This window comes from Halictus rubicundus, chromosome 9 (genome assembly GCF_050948215.1).
Source record: "Halictus rubicundus isolate RS-2024b chromosome 9, iyHalRubi1_principal, whole genome shotgun sequence".
Taxonomy (NCBI): Eukaryota; Metazoa; Arthropoda; class Insecta; order Hymenoptera; family Halictidae; genus Halictus; species Halictus rubicundus.
In genome coordinates this window covers 1,774,610-1,797,227 of record NC_135157.1, presented here as the reverse complement: position 1 = coordinate 1,797,227, position 22,618 = coordinate 1,774,610, and the positions used below count along the sequence as shown (strand labels likewise).

Sequence of the window (22,618 nt, the reverse complement as noted above, 5' to 3'; positions counted from 1 at the left end):
GGGTTTTTACGTACATAAGGAGACGTTTTTTGGGAAAAATTTGTACAGGCCGAGTAACCGGAACGTCCAGGCCTAAACGAACAAAGAATAAAAAAAGGGGGTAAATCATTCAAAAAAGGCCACTTTACTCTTGGCCCAAAGCCAAAAAAGGGGTTTTTTGAGAGTATTTCCCGCTTAAACTTAGGTATAAGATATATTTTCATATACAGGGATAGAATAACGTAAATTTAGCATAGGTTAGATAATCATAATAAAATTTTTTATATGTACAGAAAAGTGCGACGTAGGCTAGTTCGATCTTTTATTACACTATAAGATACTACTACTACCTCTCGTTACGGAAATTAGTTTAATTATTAATACCTTCCCTTCGGCCATACAAGCCGGGGAAGCCGATGCGTAAATTTAGAAATAACGTAATTAGAATAGGATTAGTATAGCGTAGAAATTAAGAAAAAATAGATTACTTTACTATATAGACTAACAAATTAATTAATACTTAGCCGCGAGCGATTAGACGCGTAAGAAAATTTAGAGTTAAGGTGAAAACCAGGCGAGCGAAGCAAAAGCTAACGTACTTTATTAGGCGAATAAAATTATCAGTAATTAAATTAAATTAAGTTACGAGCTATTAACTATACAGGGATTTTTAGGAACAGATAGAATATAAGAACTTGAGAAACTGAAATTAAATCAGAGACTTTATGTTAACCTGCGAGAAAAATTTAGAACCAGCGATTATATATGAAATTTGAATTTCTAATTTACAGAATATAGACAAATACTCCTAAAAAAAAAAAAAAAAAGGATTCAGAAAAGGAAGATCCTGCGTTGACAATCTCTTCAATCTGACTACGTACGTCAAATCAGGTTTCGTAAACAAACAATATACCGTAGCAGCCTTTTTAGATGTAAGTGCGGCCTTTGATAACGTGCAATGTAACATTCTGCTGAAGAAACTGGCTGAAATAGCAGTTCCGATAAACACACTTAGCTTTATAGCTAATTGGATGTACTATAGATCTGTTAATATCTTAAATGGAAACTACAACAGAAAAATGTATAAAGGAGTACCACAAGGGGGAGTATTAAGTCCATGGCTATATACGGTATACGTATCACAAATTTTTAAAGGTATAACAAAGGATATCCAAATATCACAATACGCAGATGACATTGCTATATACGTTAGAGATAGTTCCTTAGATAAAGCTAGAGTACAAATCGAACAAGCAATAGAAATAGTTAATTATAATCTAAAGCAAATTGGGTTAGATTTATCCTCAAAGAAGACGGAAATAGTCATTTTTAATAACAGAAATCTGAGACTGAATACTATACCCATAAAAGTAGAACAAGACATTAAGTGCAATATAGGGCAAGTAAAATTTTTAGGTATGATCCTCGATAGTAATCTGAAATTTAATAATCACATAGATAACATGAGAAAACAATGTCTAAAAGCATCAAATATCATAAGGTTTCTCAGAGGAGTATGGTGGGGAGCAGACCCAGAAACGCTGTTAACAATCTATAAGTCATATATAAGATCCAGAACGGATTACGCCTCCTTCATTTACTACCCAGAAGTAGATCACCAAAAAAAAAAGAGTTGAAGCCATTCAAACAATGGCGGTAAAAATGGCTTTAGGACTTCGTATGAGTACGCCATCAAATGTAGTTCTAGCAGAGGCATGTATACCATATCTGCAGGTTAGAGCATCCTTTTTGTGTAAATTATACGTAAGCAAAGTCTTATCGAATACTCAGCACAGTACCATCAAATACATCGAAGAATTTAGACACGTAATCAACTCACCTAACAACGTAAGAGAAAAGTACAAATACACTATAATAAACAAATGTATAAAGGAAGTTAAGGAAGTGGAATATATGTATTTCAAGAAAGAGAACTATTCATGCTTCTCAACAGACTACAATTCAATACTGACAGATGTAGAAACCAACATATCCAGTGGAAGACAGCTACAGGAATCTGACGCAGTGAATTATGATTTTAACATCATTCTGGATGAAAAGTACAGGGAAAGCACCTGTATTTACACGGACGGCTCGAAATGTACAAAGGAAATATCCACAGGAGCAGCTATCTATTGCCCTAATAAGGACATTAGCCAGACGAGCAGCATACATAAAGCAGCGTCAGTTTTCACAGCAGAGTGCTATGCCATCACAATGGCTCTGGATCTGTGCTTGGAGGATGCTCAAAAGTCTTATGTTGTAATCACGGACTCTCTTAGTGCCTTACAAAGTTTAACCAGTACAACCGTCAATGTTAAAACTAACAACTATATTTTAGAAAGTAAGAATAAGATCAGGCAGTTCAAAAAGAAAAGTACAAATGACAGCAAAGTAGAATTTATGTGGATTCCTTCACATCGAGGTATAGAAGGAAATGAGGCAGTGGATCGGTTAGCAAAAGCAGCTACAATAACCGAATATAATGAACTAATTAAAATACCCCATACAGACTTTAGGCAAATATATAGGGAACAAATGTGGAAGGAATTTCAAGATAATCTCAATCACCAGTTTATTACAAAAGGTATATTTTACTATGAAAGATATTATGAAACCAGAAGAAAACCATGGTTTCACAAAAGAGGAATGCCGAGAGATGTAATTGTAAGAGTTTGCAGATTAAGATCAAATCATTATAATACTAAAGAGTCACTAGTTAGAAAAGGTATATTGGAAAGCGCGGAATGTGATTGTGGAAGTCCTGTAGAGAGTATGAACCATATTTTATGGGACTGCCCAATATATGAAAAGGGTAGACAAGAATTTTTTGTAAAATTGAGAAAAGTTAACATAGAACCACCGGTAGATGTAAGTTATTTTTTAAGCGAACCAAAGACAAGACTGTTAAAAATACTTAAGGAATACTGCGATGCTAACGATATTAGAGTATAAGAGAAAAAAAAAAAGAAAATAAAAATATATATATAGGAAAATGTGCAACATAGTACGTAAGTCAAATCGTTATGTATATAGGTATAAGAGAAGCATATATTTGCGGCTAATGGGTCCGAGTGGACTCAAGTCTTTGTATTATTGTTGTTAATATTAATAGCAATAAAAATAAAAAAAAATAAAAAAATAGGGATACTGGCGCTGCCGCGCCATTCCCCTAGGCCGCGCCTAGAGAATATGCTCCGACAAGGTTGGCACTGCCAACCTCGGGCAATGCAGGTGTTGCGTCGCAGTGTGGTGGAATAGGGATTTTGGTAGTGGGTTCGAGTGCCCGTGGAGCGCTGAAGCGCTCTGCTCGTGGAAATTAAGAAATAAACTTTCTTCACAGAGTTAAAGGCGAAAAACTGTTGTAGATTTTATTTGTGGTTCGTTGGGATGTGACTCCCTCAGTTCTACAATGAATTCTGTCGTCCTGGAGCTTCGAATCCCTTTTTTAGCTTCTTCCTTCTCGCTTCCTTAGCCAATAGGAAAATTGGGATCTTCTGGCTAGGCGTTGATTCGTCGGATCACTCGTCTTCCGGTTGCTGCTTGATGGTGATTGGCAGTGGATGGATCTTAATAGCGCACGCACGGGAGTGGGGTACGCATGAGGGTGAAGCCCCGCCAAAACAAGGGACGTGGGGCCATGTGGGACCGAACGAGCGAGAGGTCCGAGGGAGTTCCAAGAGGTCCTTGACTCGGAATTTATGACCTCTTGTCCTTAACTGATTCCGGACTTCGACTATCCCTAATTTATGTAGAATTGGAGAAGCTACTCTAAGAGGCTGCGTGACTTTCTCTAAATTCCTCAATTAGTCTCGCCGACTCGAATTTCGTCAAGGATCTCTATGGAACTCTCCCGGTCTTTCTTTACCTACTCTAAACTATCGCGCCCAAATAAAATACGTATGTATGAAATACGCGATTACATCTTATATTTAAATTTCCCTCTCCGCGCCATTAATCGATGCTATATATATATATATCTAGCTATGTTCGCGTGGGCAACTGGCCACGCTACACAGGCGAGAGAACCGCCGATGTACTCTCTCGCTGCCTGACTCTCGATCGAGACAGACGTCTCGATCCTACGCTCTCGAAGAGAAGTCGAATAAAGTTTTCGTTACACACACGAGTTAATCATTATCGATAGTGTTGCGTCGCAGTGTGGTGGAATAGGGATTTTGGTTGTGGGTTCGAGTGCCCGTGGAGCACTGAAGCGCTCTGCTCGTGGAAGTTAAGAAATAAACTTTGTACACAGAGTTTAAAGGCGAAAAACTGTCGTAGATTTTATTAGAAGTACTTGGAGATGTAACTCCCTCAGTTCTACAATGAGTTCTGTCTCATCCTGGAGCTTCGAATCCTTTTTCTAGCTTCTTCCTTCTCGTCTCGCTTCCTTAGCCAATAGGAAAATTGGGATCTTCTGGCTAGGCGTTGATTCGTCGGATCACTCGTCTTCCGGTTGCTGCTTGATGGTGATTGGTAGTGGATGGATCTTAATAGCGCACGCACGGGAGTGGGGTACGCATGAGGGTGAAGCCCCGCCAAAACAAGGGACGTGGGGCCATGTGGGTCCGAACAAGAGAGAGGTCCGAGGGAGTTCCAAGAGGTCCTTGACTGAGAATTTATGACCTCTTGTCCTTAACTGATTCCGGACTTCGACTATCCCTAATTTATGTAGAATTGGAGAAGCTACTTTAAGGGGCTGCGTGACTTTCTCTAAATTCCGCAATTAGTCTCGCCGACTCGAATTTTGTCAAGGATCTCTATGGAACTCTCCCGGTCTTTCTTTACCTACTCTAAACTATCGCGCCCAAATAAAATACGTATGTATGAAATACGCGATTACATCTTATATTTAAATTTGCCTCTCCGATCGATACTATATATATATCTAGCTGTGGAGTCTATAATGGAATCTGGTTCAATGTACACGGATATTTGTTGTAGAGGATTTATTTTAGAATGGACAACTGACAGAGTGACGTCTAGACTGGTAGCTGAGGACTCACTGCCTAGGTTTCCATCGCCCTGTCTACTTATACTTTTCTCTGCCCTTTGTGGCAGGGAGAAATCTCTTCCAAATAGTGCTGGTGTCCTCCAGACCTTTCGCACGTGGGGCTCTACCGGTCGCGGACGACCGCTGCCCTCTTGTCGAAGGTCCTTCGGCACTCCACGATTTATGGTACCCGTGTGCAGCTATTGAGACTGTGACTAACTCGAACTAAAATCATGCTAGGGTCTGAAACTAAACAGTTCTCTCAAAAATAGCATTGTCTAGTCACGTATACCATAAATCGTGTTCAGCAGTTTTCCAACTTTCTCTAGTCCCTACATAGCTATGTTCGCGTGGTCAACTGGCCACGCTACAATAGAAAGTCTCCCAGTGGTTCTGTGCAGAGTAGGCTGCATCTTGGTTCCGCATTTATCCGCGGGACCCTTAAACCTACACCATCACATGATTAAACGTGATTGGACGTGACTGATGTTCCAATCTTTGCTGCTATTGGACGCTACTATTCCTGCCAAAACCACTGCTGCATGGCATGAATGATCGTGTGACTCGTTGCGGACTGTGATATTATAATCTTCAAAACCTTCTTCATATTGTTTTAATAATACAAAAATTTAAGTGTATTGAAAATTCGAGTAATAAGCCCAGGAAATACTGAAAGAAACTTTGCTCAGGGTCGAATCAATTTTAGAAATAATTTTTCAAAATTCTACTTAGAAAATCTACATGTTCAATCTGTTTCCTTTTCCTATACTGTATACGAAGGCAGCGATGAATGGTTTCCCGATGCCTTCTCTCAATATGTAGTATATAATATTGAGCACCTTGGTGAGGAATAGATTGTACACTGTTTTGTTAGGTTTACTTTATTCCTCTATGGTATACGATGGTTCGCGGTGTAAATTTTCGTTTCGAGATTTCTTAAATGGTACTTGGTGGTTCGCGATATGTGTTTACTTCGGAGAGTTCGTCTCGTCCGTCTGCCTGTTCGATTTGTTTCTGCTCTGTCTTGTCGTGTCCTGTCTATCGTCAGTTCGGTTTTTTCGTGATTGGATGATTTTGGATTTAGGTGGGAAAATATAGCGTTTTGTAATTGGACGTGGGTGCATTGGGAGGAGTTTTGAGTTGATGGGAGTGGGAGACAGTCAGGAATTCCTGGTTTTGTCTTCGTTCGTCAATGGTGTGATTTATTACTGTTTTTCGTTCGTCGTTTCGTTAGTTTGGTCGCATGTGCTGTCCATCTGTCGGGGTCGGGATTGTCTGGTCGTAAACTAATTTTCTCGGTCGTTTATAGCTATTTCGCACGTTTTTAATAGGACATCCCTTTCAGGTATGCCCTTTGTCGTCGGGAGGAACGGTACGGTACGACCTTCGGTGTTGCCGTCGCAACATATACTCAAGCTCAAAGGAGAAATCTTGCAAATATAATTGCACCAAAGTGCAATTCGTGGTAATAAATCCTTTTTACTACTAGAAGCCTTTACTGCGTTGCAATCAGTAACTAGCTTGTTTACCCCGATCCTTGGTGCTTCGTTAGGAGTCGGGTTGGAAAGGGTGGATCAGATCGGTGGTGGAGAAAGTTTGAGTGGGTGAAAATAAAACACGGGTTTAATCGGGGAAGCCGGGTTTCTGCGACGTCCAAGAGTTGTTTTAATGTTCACTTACTCGGCTACAAGCACTAGAATTGACACTTCGATTCGTCGGAATGTCTCGCGGTGATCGTTTCGGAAGCACGATTCGCTATTCTAATCTTTGAAAATCAATCCGGATCGTTAGGAGAGTCACAACAGACAGAGACGGCTCGGAGTTCTCGCGGAATATGTTGGTATCCCCACCATCCTTTCCTACTTAGGAGCTCGTTAGAACTCTTTCAATTTGAACGCAATCGGTAACGGCAATAACCCCGGACGAGGCGGTAGAACATTGCTTTGAACGTATATACAACCGCGTCAAACAAGCTTGAATTTAATACCTAAAAGGTAGACACGGAAATATTTGAGTGCATTAATAATGGCTAGGGTTTCCAACTCGTATGAATGATACCGAGATTCTTCCGAAGTCGTGCGACGACTAAAATAAGCGACTACACGAAAGTGTCTTTCAACCTTTTGAAGCAATATTGCCCCGTACGCTATCGAGCTTGCGTCTGTGTGAAGCTCGGTTTCTCGATTAGGATCAAAGACTGTTAATGCGGGTTGTGAGCAGAGTTGGTCCAAAAAATATTGTCTAGCGGCATTTTGTTCGAGTCCCCAAGACCACGACTGATCTGCTTTAAGCAGCTTCGTTACACATGCCATTCTCGTAGCAAATTCCGGAACAAACTTACGGAAATAACTTGCTAGTCCAACAAACTGTCTTACTTGTTTCACGTTAGTCGGAACAGGTGAGTCTATGAGAGCTTTTATCTTTTGTTCGAGATTCGAACGGTAACGGGTTGGTCTTTTGAAACCAATCTATAAATAGCCCGTTATTGTTCTTGTCTCGAGCATGTTGTCTTCGTCGATGCGATCGCTTCTGCTTCGTCCTTCCTTTGTCTCGCTCCTGCTCCGTCCTTCGTTCGTCTCTCTTTTGTTGTTTCCCTAAAATTCAAACTTTCCGTTTCTTCAAGATCCACCGATCGCTCCGACGGAGACAACGATTTCTCGTATGTTCATTCTATCATATGCTGTCAACGGACTCCCGTCTAGTTCACGCGTCTAAACTCGCTGATTCCGTTTCGTTTTCGCGGCAGCCTCGCACGAATTCAATCGCGAGTTTCGTTCTTTCACGAACATACGAAAGTCCTCTTTCTTCTAGCGCTTATCGATCAATGTTGATATAATTTATACTCTGTACTCTGTCAATAATCTCCTTCATCCGCGTCGCGAATGGTCTCGCCTCGCGTGCAAGATTTCCGCTCTTCCGCGGTCAAGATTCTCCGACGCGCCGCGTGCAAGATTTCCGTTATCGTCGTTGTCCTCCGTTTTTGTCCGAGCGTCAGTGTACTGCGTTGCGTCGTCCAAATAAATTATCATTGGTCCAGTGCACTTTTGTGGCTTGCGAAGAACGTTCGTTTCCTCCGGAACTTACTCCTTTTTTTCCGGTGCTCTCATTCCGCGTCCACCGCTGGACGGTCCCGGCAATCGGCAATTCACCGAAAATCTTTTCTTTCCCGGGTCGGATACCGTCTGCCGATACCTCACGGCCTAAATACTAGATAGATTTTTGGAAAAATTTACATTTCTTTATATTTAAAACGAAGCCTGCCACTGATAAAGCCTCCAAAACAGTCTCTAGATTTCGTAATCCCTCTTCGATTGTCTCGGAAGGTATCAATACATCGTCAATATAAACAAGAGCGATGGTGTTTCGCAAATTTCCTAGGCCCTTATTTATCGCTCGCTGAAATTCAGCCGGAGCATTACATAGCCCAAAAGGCATCCTCAAATATTCATAATGACCGTCCGGAGTAACGAACGCGGTTTTTTCAATAGAGTCTGCCGCTACCGGAATCTGGTGGAATCCCGACGCCATATCTAAAGTGGTAAAATACTTCCCTTTTCCCAAACGATCTAATTGGTCGTCAATTAAGGGCAACGGATAACAATCTCTAACAGTGATTCGATTTAATGCCCGGTAATCGACACACATTCGATCCTGACCGTTCTTTTTCTTTACTAGAATAATCGGGCTGGCAAATGGCGATACACTTTCCCGTATTATATTTGCACGCAACAATTCATCAACTATCGTACATACCTTTTCTCTCTCCGAGTATGACAAACGATACGGGCGATAGCTTACTACCTTATCAGCATTCGTTACTATGCGCAATTCTCCGGTAGATACACATCGGTTCGGATCGCTCGATGAAATCATGTGTCGATACTTGGCCAAAAGGTCCTCCAGCGGTCCGCGGCCCTCTTCGCACTGGATTTCAGCCACGTTACAACAGGGTGCAGGTGAATTGGAGTCCTCAGGAAGATCCACTCGTAGTAATCTAGTCCCATCACTGTCGGTGACCATCCTCAAGTCCTTTTACTTTAATGCATTAATGCCGATAACAGCGTCATAAGACATATCACTATCTTTTAACACAAAGAAATCAAGTTCCATGGCAACGTCTTCCGTTTGTACGACCGCACAGGTACGCCCGACTGTGGATACGCGAGAATGTCCTAATCCACGTACAGTAACGAAATGAGGAATCACTTTAGAGCACACCCGATTAGCTAGCGACTCTTTAATCAGGGAGCAATCAGCCCCACTGTCCAATAAACATTTCACCAGAATGTCTTTAATGACAATGGGTGTGGTCTTACGATTTTCAGAGTCACAAAGATTCACTTCTGACTTCTTCTGTCCATGAAATTTGTGTTGCGTCCGTTGCTTAGCCCAACATTGTGCCTCTTTATGACCCCCCTTGAACAAAAGGTGCAAGTTGCAACTGTCCTCCTTCTACCATCATCTTTCGAATCTAGTTTCCTTCTTTTAGGACTAGATTCTTCTGTAAAATCGCGTTTCCTTCTTTCAGGACAATCCACTTATAAATGGTCTGCACTGTCACACGTGTAGCAACGTTTCTTAGTAGGACGCGATCTTCGGTGTTGCTCTTTAAATTCTTCTCCTTTCTTCTTTTCTTTTTCGGGTTTCGTGAATTGCAATTAACCCAGCAATCAACTGCGAGGTTTCTTTAAAATTGGCGTTATGCAATGCTTGACGCACGTTTTGATCAGTGACAGCTCCTACTATAAGTTCAATTAACTCTTCTGTCTTGAAGACAACACGGGTTTGCTGCAGATACAGCAACTTCATGCGTGCATACTCGGCATACGTTTGTGGCGGCCCGCGCAAAGAGCATGCCGACCACCGACAAATATACATTGTAAACGCGGCGGCGACCGTCCTGGGAAAGCCGCAAAGAAACACGTGAAGATCGGCTCCGGGGGCGGTCGCCATCTGTTAGACAGTTGACTGACGCGAGGGAGAGGTGGTCAGTCAAAGGTATGCGATCGACACTCGCTCGCGGACGTCGGTACAGGACGGTCGACAGTCCACCGACTAGTAAAGAAGTACGCCAGCGAACACCAGTCTCAGTCATTACACCCGACACCCACATAATTGGTGACCCCGACGTGATCTGTCGCGCAAAGGCAGAGCGAACCGCGGTAGTGTACAGTTCAGGTGCATAAAAAAAATATTACGAAACGCAGCGATGACTGACCCACTAGCGCCCGGTACCGCCAACGTCGTACCCTTGGCGGGCGTAGCACGAGTGGCCATAAAAATCCCACCGATCTGGGAAAAGAACCCGCGCATATGGTTCCAGCAATTGGAATCCCAGCTTGTCCTGTCTGGGATCACACAGGACGTCACAAAGTACCACTACGTCACAGCGAACTTGGAGAACAAGTAGTGACAGACGAGTTCCTGAAGACGCTGTGGATGGCGCGGCTGCCAACAAACGTACAAACGGTGCTGGTGACGAGACGGAAGGACCCGCTGTCCGACCTCGCAGCCCTCGCCGATGCCGTCATCGAGGTGTCGTCTCGTCCGCAGGTCAACGCCGCATCGACGAGTCGAATGGACGAGACCCAGGCGGTTATAGCGGAACTCCGCCGCGAAATCGCGGTCCTCCGCGTCGGTATGGACACCCGCCGCGCGCGGTCCAAGTCGCGCGGTCCTCGCGAAAGAAGGGCGTCGAAGTCGCGAAGTCGAAGCGACGAGGTACCACCTGGTGACGGCAGGTGCTGGTACCACTGGAAGCACGGTCCCGCCGCGAGGAAGTGTCGCGACCCGTGTTCCCAGGCGACGGAAAACCGGCGTGACGGTCGTTGATGGCGGCGAACGACTCCGCGCCGGCTACAAGCCGCCTGCTCGTGACGGATCGGACAACAAAAATCACCTTCATGGTGGTCACAGGATCTGACCTGTGCGTTTTCCCGCGTTCGCGTGTGAGTGGTGCACGCGAAAGGACGGCATATGAACTTTAGGCCGCGAACGGTTCAACGATCACGACGTACGGCTCCGTGAGGTTCGCGTTGAACTTCGGCCTGCGTCGGGACTTTTCGTGGCGGTTTGTGATCGCGGACGTTACAACCCCGATAATCGGCGCCGATTTTTTGAGCCATTGAGGACTCCTAGTCGATATGCGCGCGAAAAAACTAATAGATGGTGTGATGACGCTGACGGCGGCTGGTCGTATAGTGACGTGTTGCGCCGATAGCGTGAAGGCGATTTCCGGTGAGTCCACCTACCACAGGATCCTCGCGGGATTCCCGGACCTCACGAGGCCGTCGGGAGGACACCGCACGGCCAAACACGCGACGAAGCACCACATCCGGACGACGCCTGGCCCGCCGGTATCGTGCAAGCCCCGTCGGCTGGCTCCGGATAAACTCCGCATCGCGAAGGCGGAATTCGAGGCGATGGTGAGGGACGGAACAGCGCGCCGATCCGAAAGCTGTTGGTCATCGGCCCTACACCTGACACCGAAGAAAAGCGGCGAGTGGCGACCGTGCGGGGATTACCGCGCATTAAACGCGAGAACAATCGCGGACAAATATCCGGTGCCGCACATCGAAGATTTCGCGCAGCGCTTAGGGGGAAAAAGCGTGTTTTCTACGATAGACTTGGTGCGCGCATACAATCAGATACCGGTGAACCCGCAGGACATCGCGAAAACCGCGATCACGACCCCGTTTGGTCTGTTTGAATTCCCCTGGATGCCTTTCGGACTTCGAAACGCGGCGCAGACATTCCAGCGGTTTATGGACGAAGTGTTACGCGGCATCGACTGGTGCTACGTTTACATAGACGATATTCTGGTCGCATCGAGCTCAGTCAAGGAACACGAAGAGCACCTACGCGAACTTTTTTCCCGCCTAAACGAGTACGGGGTGCTCGTCAATTGTGCGAAGTGTGTGTTCGGTGCGCCGGAGGTGACGTTCCTCGGTTACGCAGTGTCCGCGCACGGTACCCGACCGCTTCCAGAGAAAGTCGAAGCGATTCGAACTTTCCCGGGCCCGGAAACGGTGAAAGAGCTGCGACAGTTTCTGGGCGTAATAAACTTTTATCGACGATTCGTGCGAACGGCCGCTGAGATGCAGGCGCCACTCAACGCGGCCCTCCAGGGTAACGAACACCGGTGGAATGGACTCCGGAGCGAATCGAGGCCTTTTTTTTCGTGGGGAAAATGACATTATGCATACCCCGGCTCCCTGGGGGAAGCCGGGGTTATGTGGGACTACCCCTGGGGAGAATTCCCTAGAAGGCTACCCACTAAAAAAACCCACGCCCACCTAAGCTAAGTGGGACGTGCCTGGATCACGCGAGTACTCAACAGGACACCTCCCAGCTATCATCATACCCCGGGGGAGGGGTTAACCTCCCCCACTGTCTACGCTATAAGACCCCGGGCGGAGGGACCCGCTCGGTGTCCCCATCCCTGGAGCCTTCGGATTGGGCTTCCCGAGCCCCAGCTCGGTCCACCCACAGCTCCCGGAGTCTTCGTGCCCCGCTCGGGGCCGGTGTCCCGAAGGAACCGGCCCGCCCGAGGCAAGAAGATGCCGCCACCGGGAGGAAGGGCCATCGGAGGCGCGATCCGGCACGCCCCCGACCCTTCCTTTCCCGAACCCCCCACGGATCCCCCTCCCCAGCCGGGGAGGGACGGACCAACACTCCCCAACACCGGGAAACTAACCCAGGGGGCGTCGGCCTGTCACGGGGGGAGCCCTGCTCCCCACCGGGGGCCCGGGTCAGCTCACACTTCGGGCCCCCACATTCACCGCCCCCAATGGTGGGGGCACAACAGGGCGGGGGGAACCCCCCGCGCCAACGACACTCCGCCCCCCACCACCGGAGGCACACGCTGACGCGGGGGAGACCACCGCGCCCTCCCCACCCTCGCCGCCCCCCTCGTGGGGGGCACACGCCGGCGCGGGGGTCGCCCCCGCGCCCACACACTCCTCGCGGAGCCCGGGTCCCTCTCCCGGGCCCGCTCGGCGGCCTCCTTCTGCTTCATCACTTCCTCGCAAAGAAGGAGGCCACCGCCTTCCACGACCTCACGCTGCCGACCATGTGGTCGACCACGGTCGACAGCGCGAGGTCCCACCCGACCACTGCGGCTCTCAGGACAAGGCGCGGCCCGGGCCAAGCTGGGCACTCCTCCAGGGTATGCCGCGCCGTGTCCACATCTTCGCCGCAGTGGTAGCACTGCGCAGTCGGCTCCCGCCCCATCCTGTGCAGGTACTCTCCGAAGCACCCATGGCCGGAGAGCACCTGCGTGAGGCGGAAGGTCAACCTTCCCCGCCTCCTGAACCATATATAAAATATGGGCAGGAGGGCCCGGACAATCGGACGTGTGGAGGGCGTCAATAGCGCCCTCTACTCCAAAAATGCTTCCGTCCGGGCCTGACGATTCTGGCTCTCGAGCTCCAACTCCTCCTCGCGCGTGAGTACCACCCCCGGCGGTCGGCGGAAGGAGCGGGCGATGTGGTATAACTTCGCCCGCTCCGCCGCGACCACAGGGAAGGGTGGAATCACGGCGAGGAGTCCTGCCGCCTCGGCGGAGATGGTGCGGTAACTCCGTATGGCCCGCAGGGCCAGCCGCCGCCGAACTCTCTCCAAGAGTTTTCGGCTGGGCGTGCTGGCCCCGAGCGAGCGGTGCCATACGGGGGCCTCATACAGGGCAATAGACTGCACCACCTCCATATAGAGGCGGCGTACTTTCAAATCCAGCCCCCCGACATTCGGCAGCAGCCGCGCCAAGGCGGCTGCCGTCCTCTCCAGTCGGGGGGCGAGGAGCCCGAAGTGTCCTTCGAATCGCCAGCGGCCGTCTATGACCAGGCCCAGGTACCTCATCCTGGGCCCGATCTCGACGGAGGTTTCAGCGACGCGAATCCGGAGGTCTTGACCACGGGTTAGCCGCCACGGCCGAGGCGATCCATACAACCAAATCGCCTCGGTCTTTGCGGCGGCCACGGTCAGCCCCATCCTCCGAATTCGCCCGACCACGCAGTCCAGGGCGGCCTCACCGAGGTGCCTGGTCCTCCTCCAGCCCCCCCCTCGGCATAAACCAGGGTGTCATCTGCATGAGATAGATTTGAAGCTCGACGGTGTTCAGTCAGATTTCGGATAAACTTTCAAGGCATAGTTAACTAAGAAGTCAAAAGTGAAGTGGTGGAGGAGTAAAAAGAGGATAAAATAGAATCTAGAGATTTAGGAATAGTAGAGGTGAAAGAGAATCTAGAGTACGCGGAATAGTTCCTCAGTTAAAATAAAAAAATAGTGCAATTTTCTACAAAAAGGAAAGGAGGGAGCTGAGCTGCCGTACCGGCGTGTCTCCCACTGGACGAGGGGAAAAAACCGAATTTACGAGGGCAAATCCAATACCGAAATAGATCCGGAAGGAAGGGAAGCCATAAAAATCGAGAAAAGAGAGCACGGGGCAGAAAAGTAGGCACGGTAAGGAATTTATTTAGTTTATTGTAGCGATAAATTAAAATAAGTTTAAAAGCTTAGCCAGACTAACACCGTAGCCACTCCTACCAGTGCTCGTGATAAAACAAAAAGTGGAAAGTTACATAAAATTTATCCAGAGTATAAATTTAATAATTTGTAACAGAGGGAACAGAAACGGTAGACTCTTGGCCCTTTTATGGTAAAAGGGATAAACTCAAGAGCCGAAGGAATTTACCACCGGTTTCGCCCCTAAATTGCGGTAGATTTTTCAGTGTAAAATAATCTAGTTAGTACAGAATCCTGAAAAAACATAGAAAACGGCACATATTTATTTATTTATTTATATTTATTTACTCAAATTTACATATACATTTTGCATTTTTAGATATTAATTAGTATAAAATATTTTGGCACACACATATACAGTAATAATAAATAAAATAAATAGTTTCGGTTACAAATATATACAGTGACATAAATAAATAATTAGTAAAATGAATAATTAACTCCGCTTGCACTCTTGGAAGAACTCCCTGGATGGTCGCCATGAACGGCAACGGCCAGTATACCTGAAAATAAAAATAGAAAACATAGATTAGAATATTAAAGATAGGAATTAATTAATTAAGTAAGTAATTAAACAAATAAAAAATAAGTAAATAATTTGGTAATTAGGTTTAATTATATAACAATATACCACTACACTACACTTCGGACCGAGAGGAGAAAACATAGAGGTAGTATAGTTTAATTTAGCTCTAGAGTAGGTTTAAAAATAAATAACGAATTCTCAATAAGGTAGAATAGGAAAATCGAAAAAATCATCCGATCGGGACGAAAATTTATATCGTGCTATTTTCGAGGGTGAGGAATAAATAGGGGTGAAAGGGGAGAAGTCTTCTCCCCCTGAGGAAAGTTTTCGAAAATCCCCCCCTCCTCGCGAGATATCGTGGATAGGAGGGTGGTGTTTTGAGAAAATCGAAAGAGCGACTATAGGACTTGGTAGGGTTTGGCGAGGGCTGTCCAACGAGACGTCGCACGACCAAATCGGAGCACTTTTAATTTAGGCTTATACCGGGTGACCAGAAAGTAACCTGAGCGAAAAGAGAAATCTGAGGACGTGGGCGTGTGTAGTGGGGGATTTTGGGCAAGCGGCTAGGGTTGTGGAATGTAGGATTCCCCGTCGTGAAAAAATCAAAATCACTCCGCTACCCACTCCCGTTCGCGAGATATCGGTTTTTACTAGGTGAAGGGATAGACCTAGAAGAAAACTCAAGATAGGCCGTCTTGCGAGTGGCCCTGGGGCTATCCAACTAACAAGGAGAGGCCACGTCCTTCGGGTCACCGATTCGGTTGAAACTTTGCACACTTATAGATCTCGTTCTCCTCTTTACGAATATATACCATTATAGGGGCAGATACCCAATACTTTTCGAGATATTGATGATTGAAGTTTCATTATTTCCCATGTAATGCCGTATTTTTTGTAGCCTACAACAAGAGTCGATGTGGCGCAACGGTAGCTTGCCATGTTTTCAGCCGGACGACCAGGGTTCAAATCCTGCCGACTAACGCATTTTTTTTTTAATTTCATTATGTTTTATCATTGCATATTTATATTATTAATTTCAAACGGTTAAATTTCACGCATAAAATTGCATTTTGAATTACAAATAACATGTATTTATTTACTAACAACAGGATTATTTACTATTGTTATTTATTAAATAATAATTAATAGTAATTAAATTGTAATAGTAATTTATATATTAAATATATATATTAAATTTTAAGAACTCTTTATAAATATCTTGTGTTAACTTTCCGGATTTCGAACAAGTTACTATTACGTTTGTGTGATGTGACATAAGTTCATCTACCTTTTTTTAAACAAGTGCGGTCTTTACTCCCTTATATGTTATTGTCCTTTCCAACGTTGATTGATACTGACATCTTGTCTGATCCGTGTTGATTATATAATTTAAATGGAATTGTGAAATACGAAATACATGTTATTTGTAATTCAAAATGCAATTTTATGCGTGAAATTTAATCGTTTGAAATTAATAATATAAATATGCAATGATAAAACGTAATGAAATTAAAAAAAAAATGCGTTAGTCAGCAGGATTTGAACCCTGGTCGTCCTGCTGAAAACATGGCACGCTACCGTTGCGCCACATCGACTCTTGTTGTAGGCTACAAAAAATACGGCGTTACATGGGAAATAATGAAACTTCAATCATCAATATCTCGAAAAGTATTGGGTATCTGCCCCTATAATGGTATATATGCGTAAAGAGGAGAACGAGATCTATAAGTGTGCAAAGTTTCAACCGAATCGGTGACCCGAAGGACGTGGCCTCTCCTTGTGAGCTCCAAGCGAGGCACACTAATGGTCTTCACGGGGGCCACCCGTGACTTCGCCACGAGGAGGGCAATTTCGACACGTCCGTCCCGAAGCACGCTGCGGATATAAACGGCTGCAGCGTAGGCCATAGAGGAGGCGTCGGCGAAGCCGTGAAGACTTCGACTTCGGACCGGACCAGACCCTATTGGACGAGGGATCTGGATGGCGGCGAGATCCGGAAGCTGACCGAGATACTTTCGCCACTCGAGGTGAAGCTTATCCGGGATAGGTTCGTCCCAGTCGCACCGTGCCGCCCACAGTCGCTGCATGATCAGCTTGGCCGTGACAACGACCGCAGCGATCCAGCCCAGCGGGTCGAAGAGACGTGCCAGGGCTGACAGGACTGCTCTCTTGGTGTTGGTCGGCTCGGTGGGGTGATGGAGCCGAACCTGGAAGCGGTCGAGCGCTGGGATCCACGCGATCCCGAGGATCGGGATCGTGTCGGTGGCTGATATCAGTTTGGTCGATGCCAGGCCGTGATCGGCAGGGTCGATGTCGTCGAGCAGGGACTGAGTGTTGCTTGCCCACTTACGGAGACGAAACCCGCCTGCTTGGAGCAGTGCGTTCAGCTGATCGCGAGTTCGTCTCAGGAGCTCCGGGCTGTCGGCACCGAACAGGCAGTCATCGACGTAGGTTTGGTCTCGCAAGACCGGAACAGCGAGGGGGAAGCGCGGCCCTTCGTCACTAGCCAACTGCTGGATGACTTGCAGCGCTTGAAAGGGGGCTGAGGATTTTCCGTAAGTAACGGTTCGGAGCTGGTACTCCTTGACTGGTTCGGTTGGCGAGGTTCGCCACAAGATTCGTTGGTAATTTTGGTCTTTCTCATTAATAAGAATTTGTCTGTATATCTTAGCGATGTCGGCCGCATAGACATACAAGGGTTGCCTCCAGCGGAGCAGGATGGCGATCAGATCGCCTTGGAGTTTTGGTCCGGGTAGCAGGTGGTCGTTCAGAGACTGGCCATTAGTGGTGCGACAGGACGCGTTGAAGACCACGCGAAGGCTCGTCGTGGAACTACTTTCTCGGAACACGGCGTGGTGCGGAATATAGTAAGATTGATCGGAGGCTTGGAGTTGTTCCTCCGGGATCTTCCGCATGTGACCGAGGACTTCGTACTCACGCATGAACTCCTGATAAAGAGTTGCGTGGGCGTGGTTGGAGTGCAGGCGTCGTTCGACGCGCTGCAAGCTCCGAAGAGCAGCGAAACGAGAATCGCCGAGTTTGAGAGGTGGCGTTTGTCGAAATGGTAGGCGGACGATGTAGCGTCCAGCTGGATCACGGGTATGTGTATTACGGAAGTGGTGCTCGCACCGTTCGTCATCCTTTGACAGGAGACTACATGTTGGGACTTCTTCAATTTCCCAGAATCGTCTGAGGGCTTGATCGAGCGGTTCAATACTGGCGTAGTGATGGACACCGATGGAAGGTAGGGTTTGAGAGGATGCGATGGGACCGGATAGGATCCACCCGAGAGTGGTATTCTGGGCAACCGGAGTTGCAGGTAAGACCCTTCGTATGCCTCCTACGATGAGTTGGCTGTATAGATCGGCCCCGATAATCAGGTCGATCGGCTCCGAGCTTATGGGGTTGCTGTCGGCCAGGTCCAGGTCTGAAATATGAGACCAATTAATTTCGGTTCGTTTTCTAGGTGGGACATAATTAGTGAGCGTTTTCAAGATCACCGCGGTCGTCGAGTACGCAGGTCGATCCTTCATCGCTGGAGAAACGGTGATTCGGACCGTGGAGTGTGCGACGGATTGCGCTTCGCCGATACCGGTGACTCGAATAAGTTGCCGCGTTCGGTTGAGGCGCAGCAACTGAGCGGTCCTCTCCGAAATCAACGTCGCAGCGGAGCCCTGGTCCAGGAGCGCTCGGACAGTAGTACGCCGCCCGTGTTGTGAATGGACCTGTACATGGGCAGTTGATAAGAGCACGCCGTAACGAGTTGGCGAGTCGGAGCCCAGATTGGCGCTGATCGTGGGCTCGGTTTCGGAAGCGACGGCTGGGCTTGGGTTGGCGGCGCGCGGATCTTCGGAAGCGCGTGGAAAATGCAGGAGCGTGTGATGCCGCTGCTTGCATTCCTTACAATGGTGTTGGCTCGGGCATTGCGCGCTCGCGTGTTTTGCCGAAAAACAGTTAATACAACGTCGTTGTGTTTTTATGATGTTGTAGCGATCGGACGGCGATTGGGCGACGAACGTCGGGCACCGGTAAATAAGGTGGTTCTGTCGACAAACAGGGCAGGTCACGGTCGAAACAGCGGTTGCGTGCGTCACGAGTGACTTTGCTTTCGGTCGTTTAACGGTCAAAGTTTCGGTTGGAGCGCCAATTTGAATAGGCGCCATTGCTTCGAGCGCTCGCGATCGCGATTCGAGGAACGTGTCGAATTCGGCGTACGTGGGAAACTCGCTCGCGGTTTCGAATTTGAGCTCCCACGCTTTCCGCGACGATCGATCTAAATTTTGAACGCCGAGGAATACGATAATGTCGCTCCATTGATCGACGGGACGGTTTAGATTTTTGAGCGCTTGCGTGGAGGCATTGATTCGGTCGCGTAGGTTACGTAATTCCGGCGCGGATTCGCAGGTTACTTTCGGGAGCGAGAATAACGTGGTGAGGTGCGTCGTGATCAAGCGGCGCTTATTCTCGTACCGCGACGTAATTAACTTCCACGCGACTGCGAAATTATTGTCGGTAATCGGTAGATGCGCGATCGCGTTGCTCGCTTCGCCCTTTAACGACGAGCATAAAAAATGTAACCGGTCAACGTTGGGTAGAGAGGGTTCGTCGATAACCATTGACGTAAAGCGGTCGCGAAAGCTTTCCCAAGCCTCGAACGACCCGTCGAACGACGGCAGCTGGATTCGCGGTAAATGCGCTGTCGGCCTGGACGTTGGTATTGGAGAGGTACTTACTCCTTTGCTGGATGCCGCATCGGCGCTTGTGGTGGTTTTAAGTGCCTCTGCCATGAAGTCCGACGCCTCCAGGTAGTTTTCCTCAGCCGCTTCGAAGAGGTTGTTTGTATAATAGGGATGACTCGTTCGGGCCGTTGGGTCGGCGACGGCGGCGAGTCTCGCGTCGAGCTCTTGCGCCTGGTTGAAGGCTTCCTTCAGGACGGCCATCCGGTTCCGCGTGATCGCTGTGGTCATCTTGGCCTGACCCAGCTTTTTAAAATTTGGTAGAGCCCTTTCGATGGATCGCAGAGTTTGATTCTGCTTGTGAAGCAGCTCCTCGAATTTATTCATGGCGTCGGCAAGGGAGTCTTCGTTTCAATGGCGGTGTTTCCGACACGTGGTTCCTCGATTTCAATCCGGCTCGAAGGACCAAAATGTTTGGGCATGGGTGGCTGGGACAGCCTTATCGGAAGACTTGGGAAGTCGAGGCGGATGTTCGGAAACGGGTTTGAGCGAAAACTCCGTGCGCGACGATACGACACGTGCGGAAAGGTAGAAGGGAGCACGTGGTCGGTTAGTTTGTACGAGAATTCATGTAGTACTTTGGTGAATCACTTTGTACTTGATAACCACAATGTACACCGTCGAAAATAAAGGACACGTATGATCGACTTGGCTTAGCCTTTGATTTACGCGCAATGCGGTACAGCAAGACTGGTAAAAACGACGGAATCGGTTCTCGAGAAGCGTGGTTGTGCGCCGACGGTTCGCGGAAAAAGAAGGCCGATTCCGGGAATCACTCGCGGATGTCGTCACTCGCGAGTGCGACGATTGGCTAGTGTGCCGTGGGCTGATTTGCGGAGCGGGACGTGTTCGGGAACTAATTAGCGCCGCGCTTGAGCGCGCGCAAATTAAATATCGGCGCCGATTCCCAAACATTAATATTAGGAAATAAATAACGAAGAAAAAGGACCGCGAGTCGTGTAAATTGTAGTAGAGAGCCCGAACGGCACGGCCAAGGGCAACGGTATTTGGCATAGGCGAGCGGTACGGGTGCAACAAAGATAGAGAGTAACGGCGCGTCGACTCACTTGAACGGGATACCGTTCAGCGAGTGTATAGGACGGGTCAAACAAAGGGGCCGGCCGCTTCTTCGAGTAAACGGAAACAAACTAGGCTAGGAATAGAACAAGTGCGATTTTATTAATAAAAAGAAAATAGGGAATAAGATAGTACATAAGGAGAAATTTAGAATAGAATTTAAGGATTAAAAATTCTTTTTCTCTTTTGTTAAAATATATTTAGGCATTTATACGGTACGATAAATAAGTTAGAACATAAGATTAAAAATATAGGCATAAGCGAAGCGTACAAACAGAGAATAAAATATATCGTGTGCGGGGGCGAAAGCCCGACAAAACAAGATAAGGTGGCATCTTATCGTTTGTAAATAGATAAAAAGAAATAGAAACAAATACGAGGGTGTCATCTGCATAGCGGATGACACCCGTATTCGGGGGGAGGACAACCCGCAGCATCGCGTCGTACGCCAAGTTTCACAGGAGCGGTCCGAGGACCGACCCCTGCGGAACGCCGCGGTGCGTCTCCTTCGTGTGAACGATGTTATACCGGCCGGTGTAAGCCACCTTCCTGTCGCGGAGGTAGTCGCCGACCACCTCCCGGAGATAAGGGGGCACCTGGAAATGGTCCAGCGCCCCCATTATCTTCGTCCAGGGCAGGGCCTTGAAAGCTTTAGATATGTCCAACGACACAGCTATCAACACCCTGCCCCGAGCGACAGTCTGTTCCCGGAGGAAGCGCAGGCGCTCCAGGGCGTCTATTGTAGAGCGCCCCCTCCGGAATCCATACTGGCTGTCGCTCAGGTCGGGACCACCCCGCGACAGATGCTCGACGAGGAGGGCATCAATTATTCTTTCGAACAGCTTGCCCGCCTCGTCGAGTAAACACACCGGCCGGTATGCAGAGGGAGACTCTGCGGGTTTCCCCTCCTTTTGGAGGAGAACCAGGCACGCTTTTTTCCAAACAGCGGGGAAGATTCCCCGGCGCAGGCTCGCATTCATGACGCTCCTGAACGCCGGGGCGAGGACCTCCAGGGCTAAGGCCATTATACCACCGGGAACCCCATCGGGGCCAGGGGCCTTCTTGCCCCTAGCCAGGAGCCCCCGGACGGCCTGGTACAGCTCCCACTCGGTGACCCGGAACTCGTCCGACCATCGGATCCCACCTCCCCTCCTCCCCATCACTCAGGGGGAAGAGGGTGACAACGACGCGCCCCAGGAATTACGGGTCAAGCCTCTCCGTGACCGGGGACGCCCAGGGGCGGAGCTTCCCAAGCACCGCCTTATACGGGCGTCCCCACGGATCGTCACGGAGGGTGAGCAGGAGCTCATCCCAGGCCTTGGCCTTAGCAGCGGCAATCGCATGCTTGAGGGCTATGGCCGCCGATGTGTACTCCCTGTACAGCTCGGCGACCCCCGGCTCCGCGTCGCCGCCCAGAAAATGGCGACGACGGGCGCGGGTGTACAGGAGGCGGGGGGGGGGGGGGATCGGCCGGCCGAACTGCGAAGTTCGGCCAGCTCCCCCGACCACCAGTAAACTGACTTTCTCGGGGGCTGAGCTCGGACCCGGGGCATCGCCACGTCACAGATCATCTGCAACGTGCCCCGGATCCAAGCCGCCCCCTCATCTGCCTCGCGCTCCCTGGCCGAAGGCCAGGCGGAACCGATAATCACGGCCCTCAGGAGGTTCCCGTCCAGTCGTTTCAGCGTCCATATGGGCGCTGAAGGGGCACCACGTCGGAGGGGCGTGTCCAACGGCGAGCCCGAAACCACAGCCACGTCCATCAGGACGTAGCGAACGATACGT

General features: G+C 48.4%; 2 protein-coding genes across 2 annotated transcripts; one reads left to right on the top strand and one right to left on the bottom strand.

Annotated features, from left to right (window-relative positions):
- Positions 1–820: 820 nt before the first annotated feature.
- Positions 821–8,350, top strand: LOC143357351 (uncharacterized). The gene is made up of 3 exons (XM_076793765.1): positions 821–1,395; positions 1,481–2,432; positions 8,296–8,350. Exons 2-3 carry the CDS (start codon positions 1,630–1,632, stop codon positions 8,348–8,350), a joined length of 858 nt encoding a protein of 285 aa, XP_076649880.1. The 5' UTR covers positions 821–1,395; positions 1,481–1,629.
- A 6,580-nt stretch (positions 8,351–14,930) lies between these two features.
- LOC143357346 (uncharacterized) lies at positions 14,931–20,083 on the bottom strand. Its single transcript, XM_076793759.1, has 2 exons — positions 17,034–20,083; positions 14,931–14,997 (listed from the first exon to the last, which is right to left on the bottom strand). Exons 1-2 carry the CDS (start codon positions 20,081–20,083, stop codon positions 14,931–14,933), a joined length of 3,117 nt encoding a protein of 1,038 aa, XP_076649874.1.
- Positions 20,084–22,618: the final 2,535 nt, after the last annotated feature.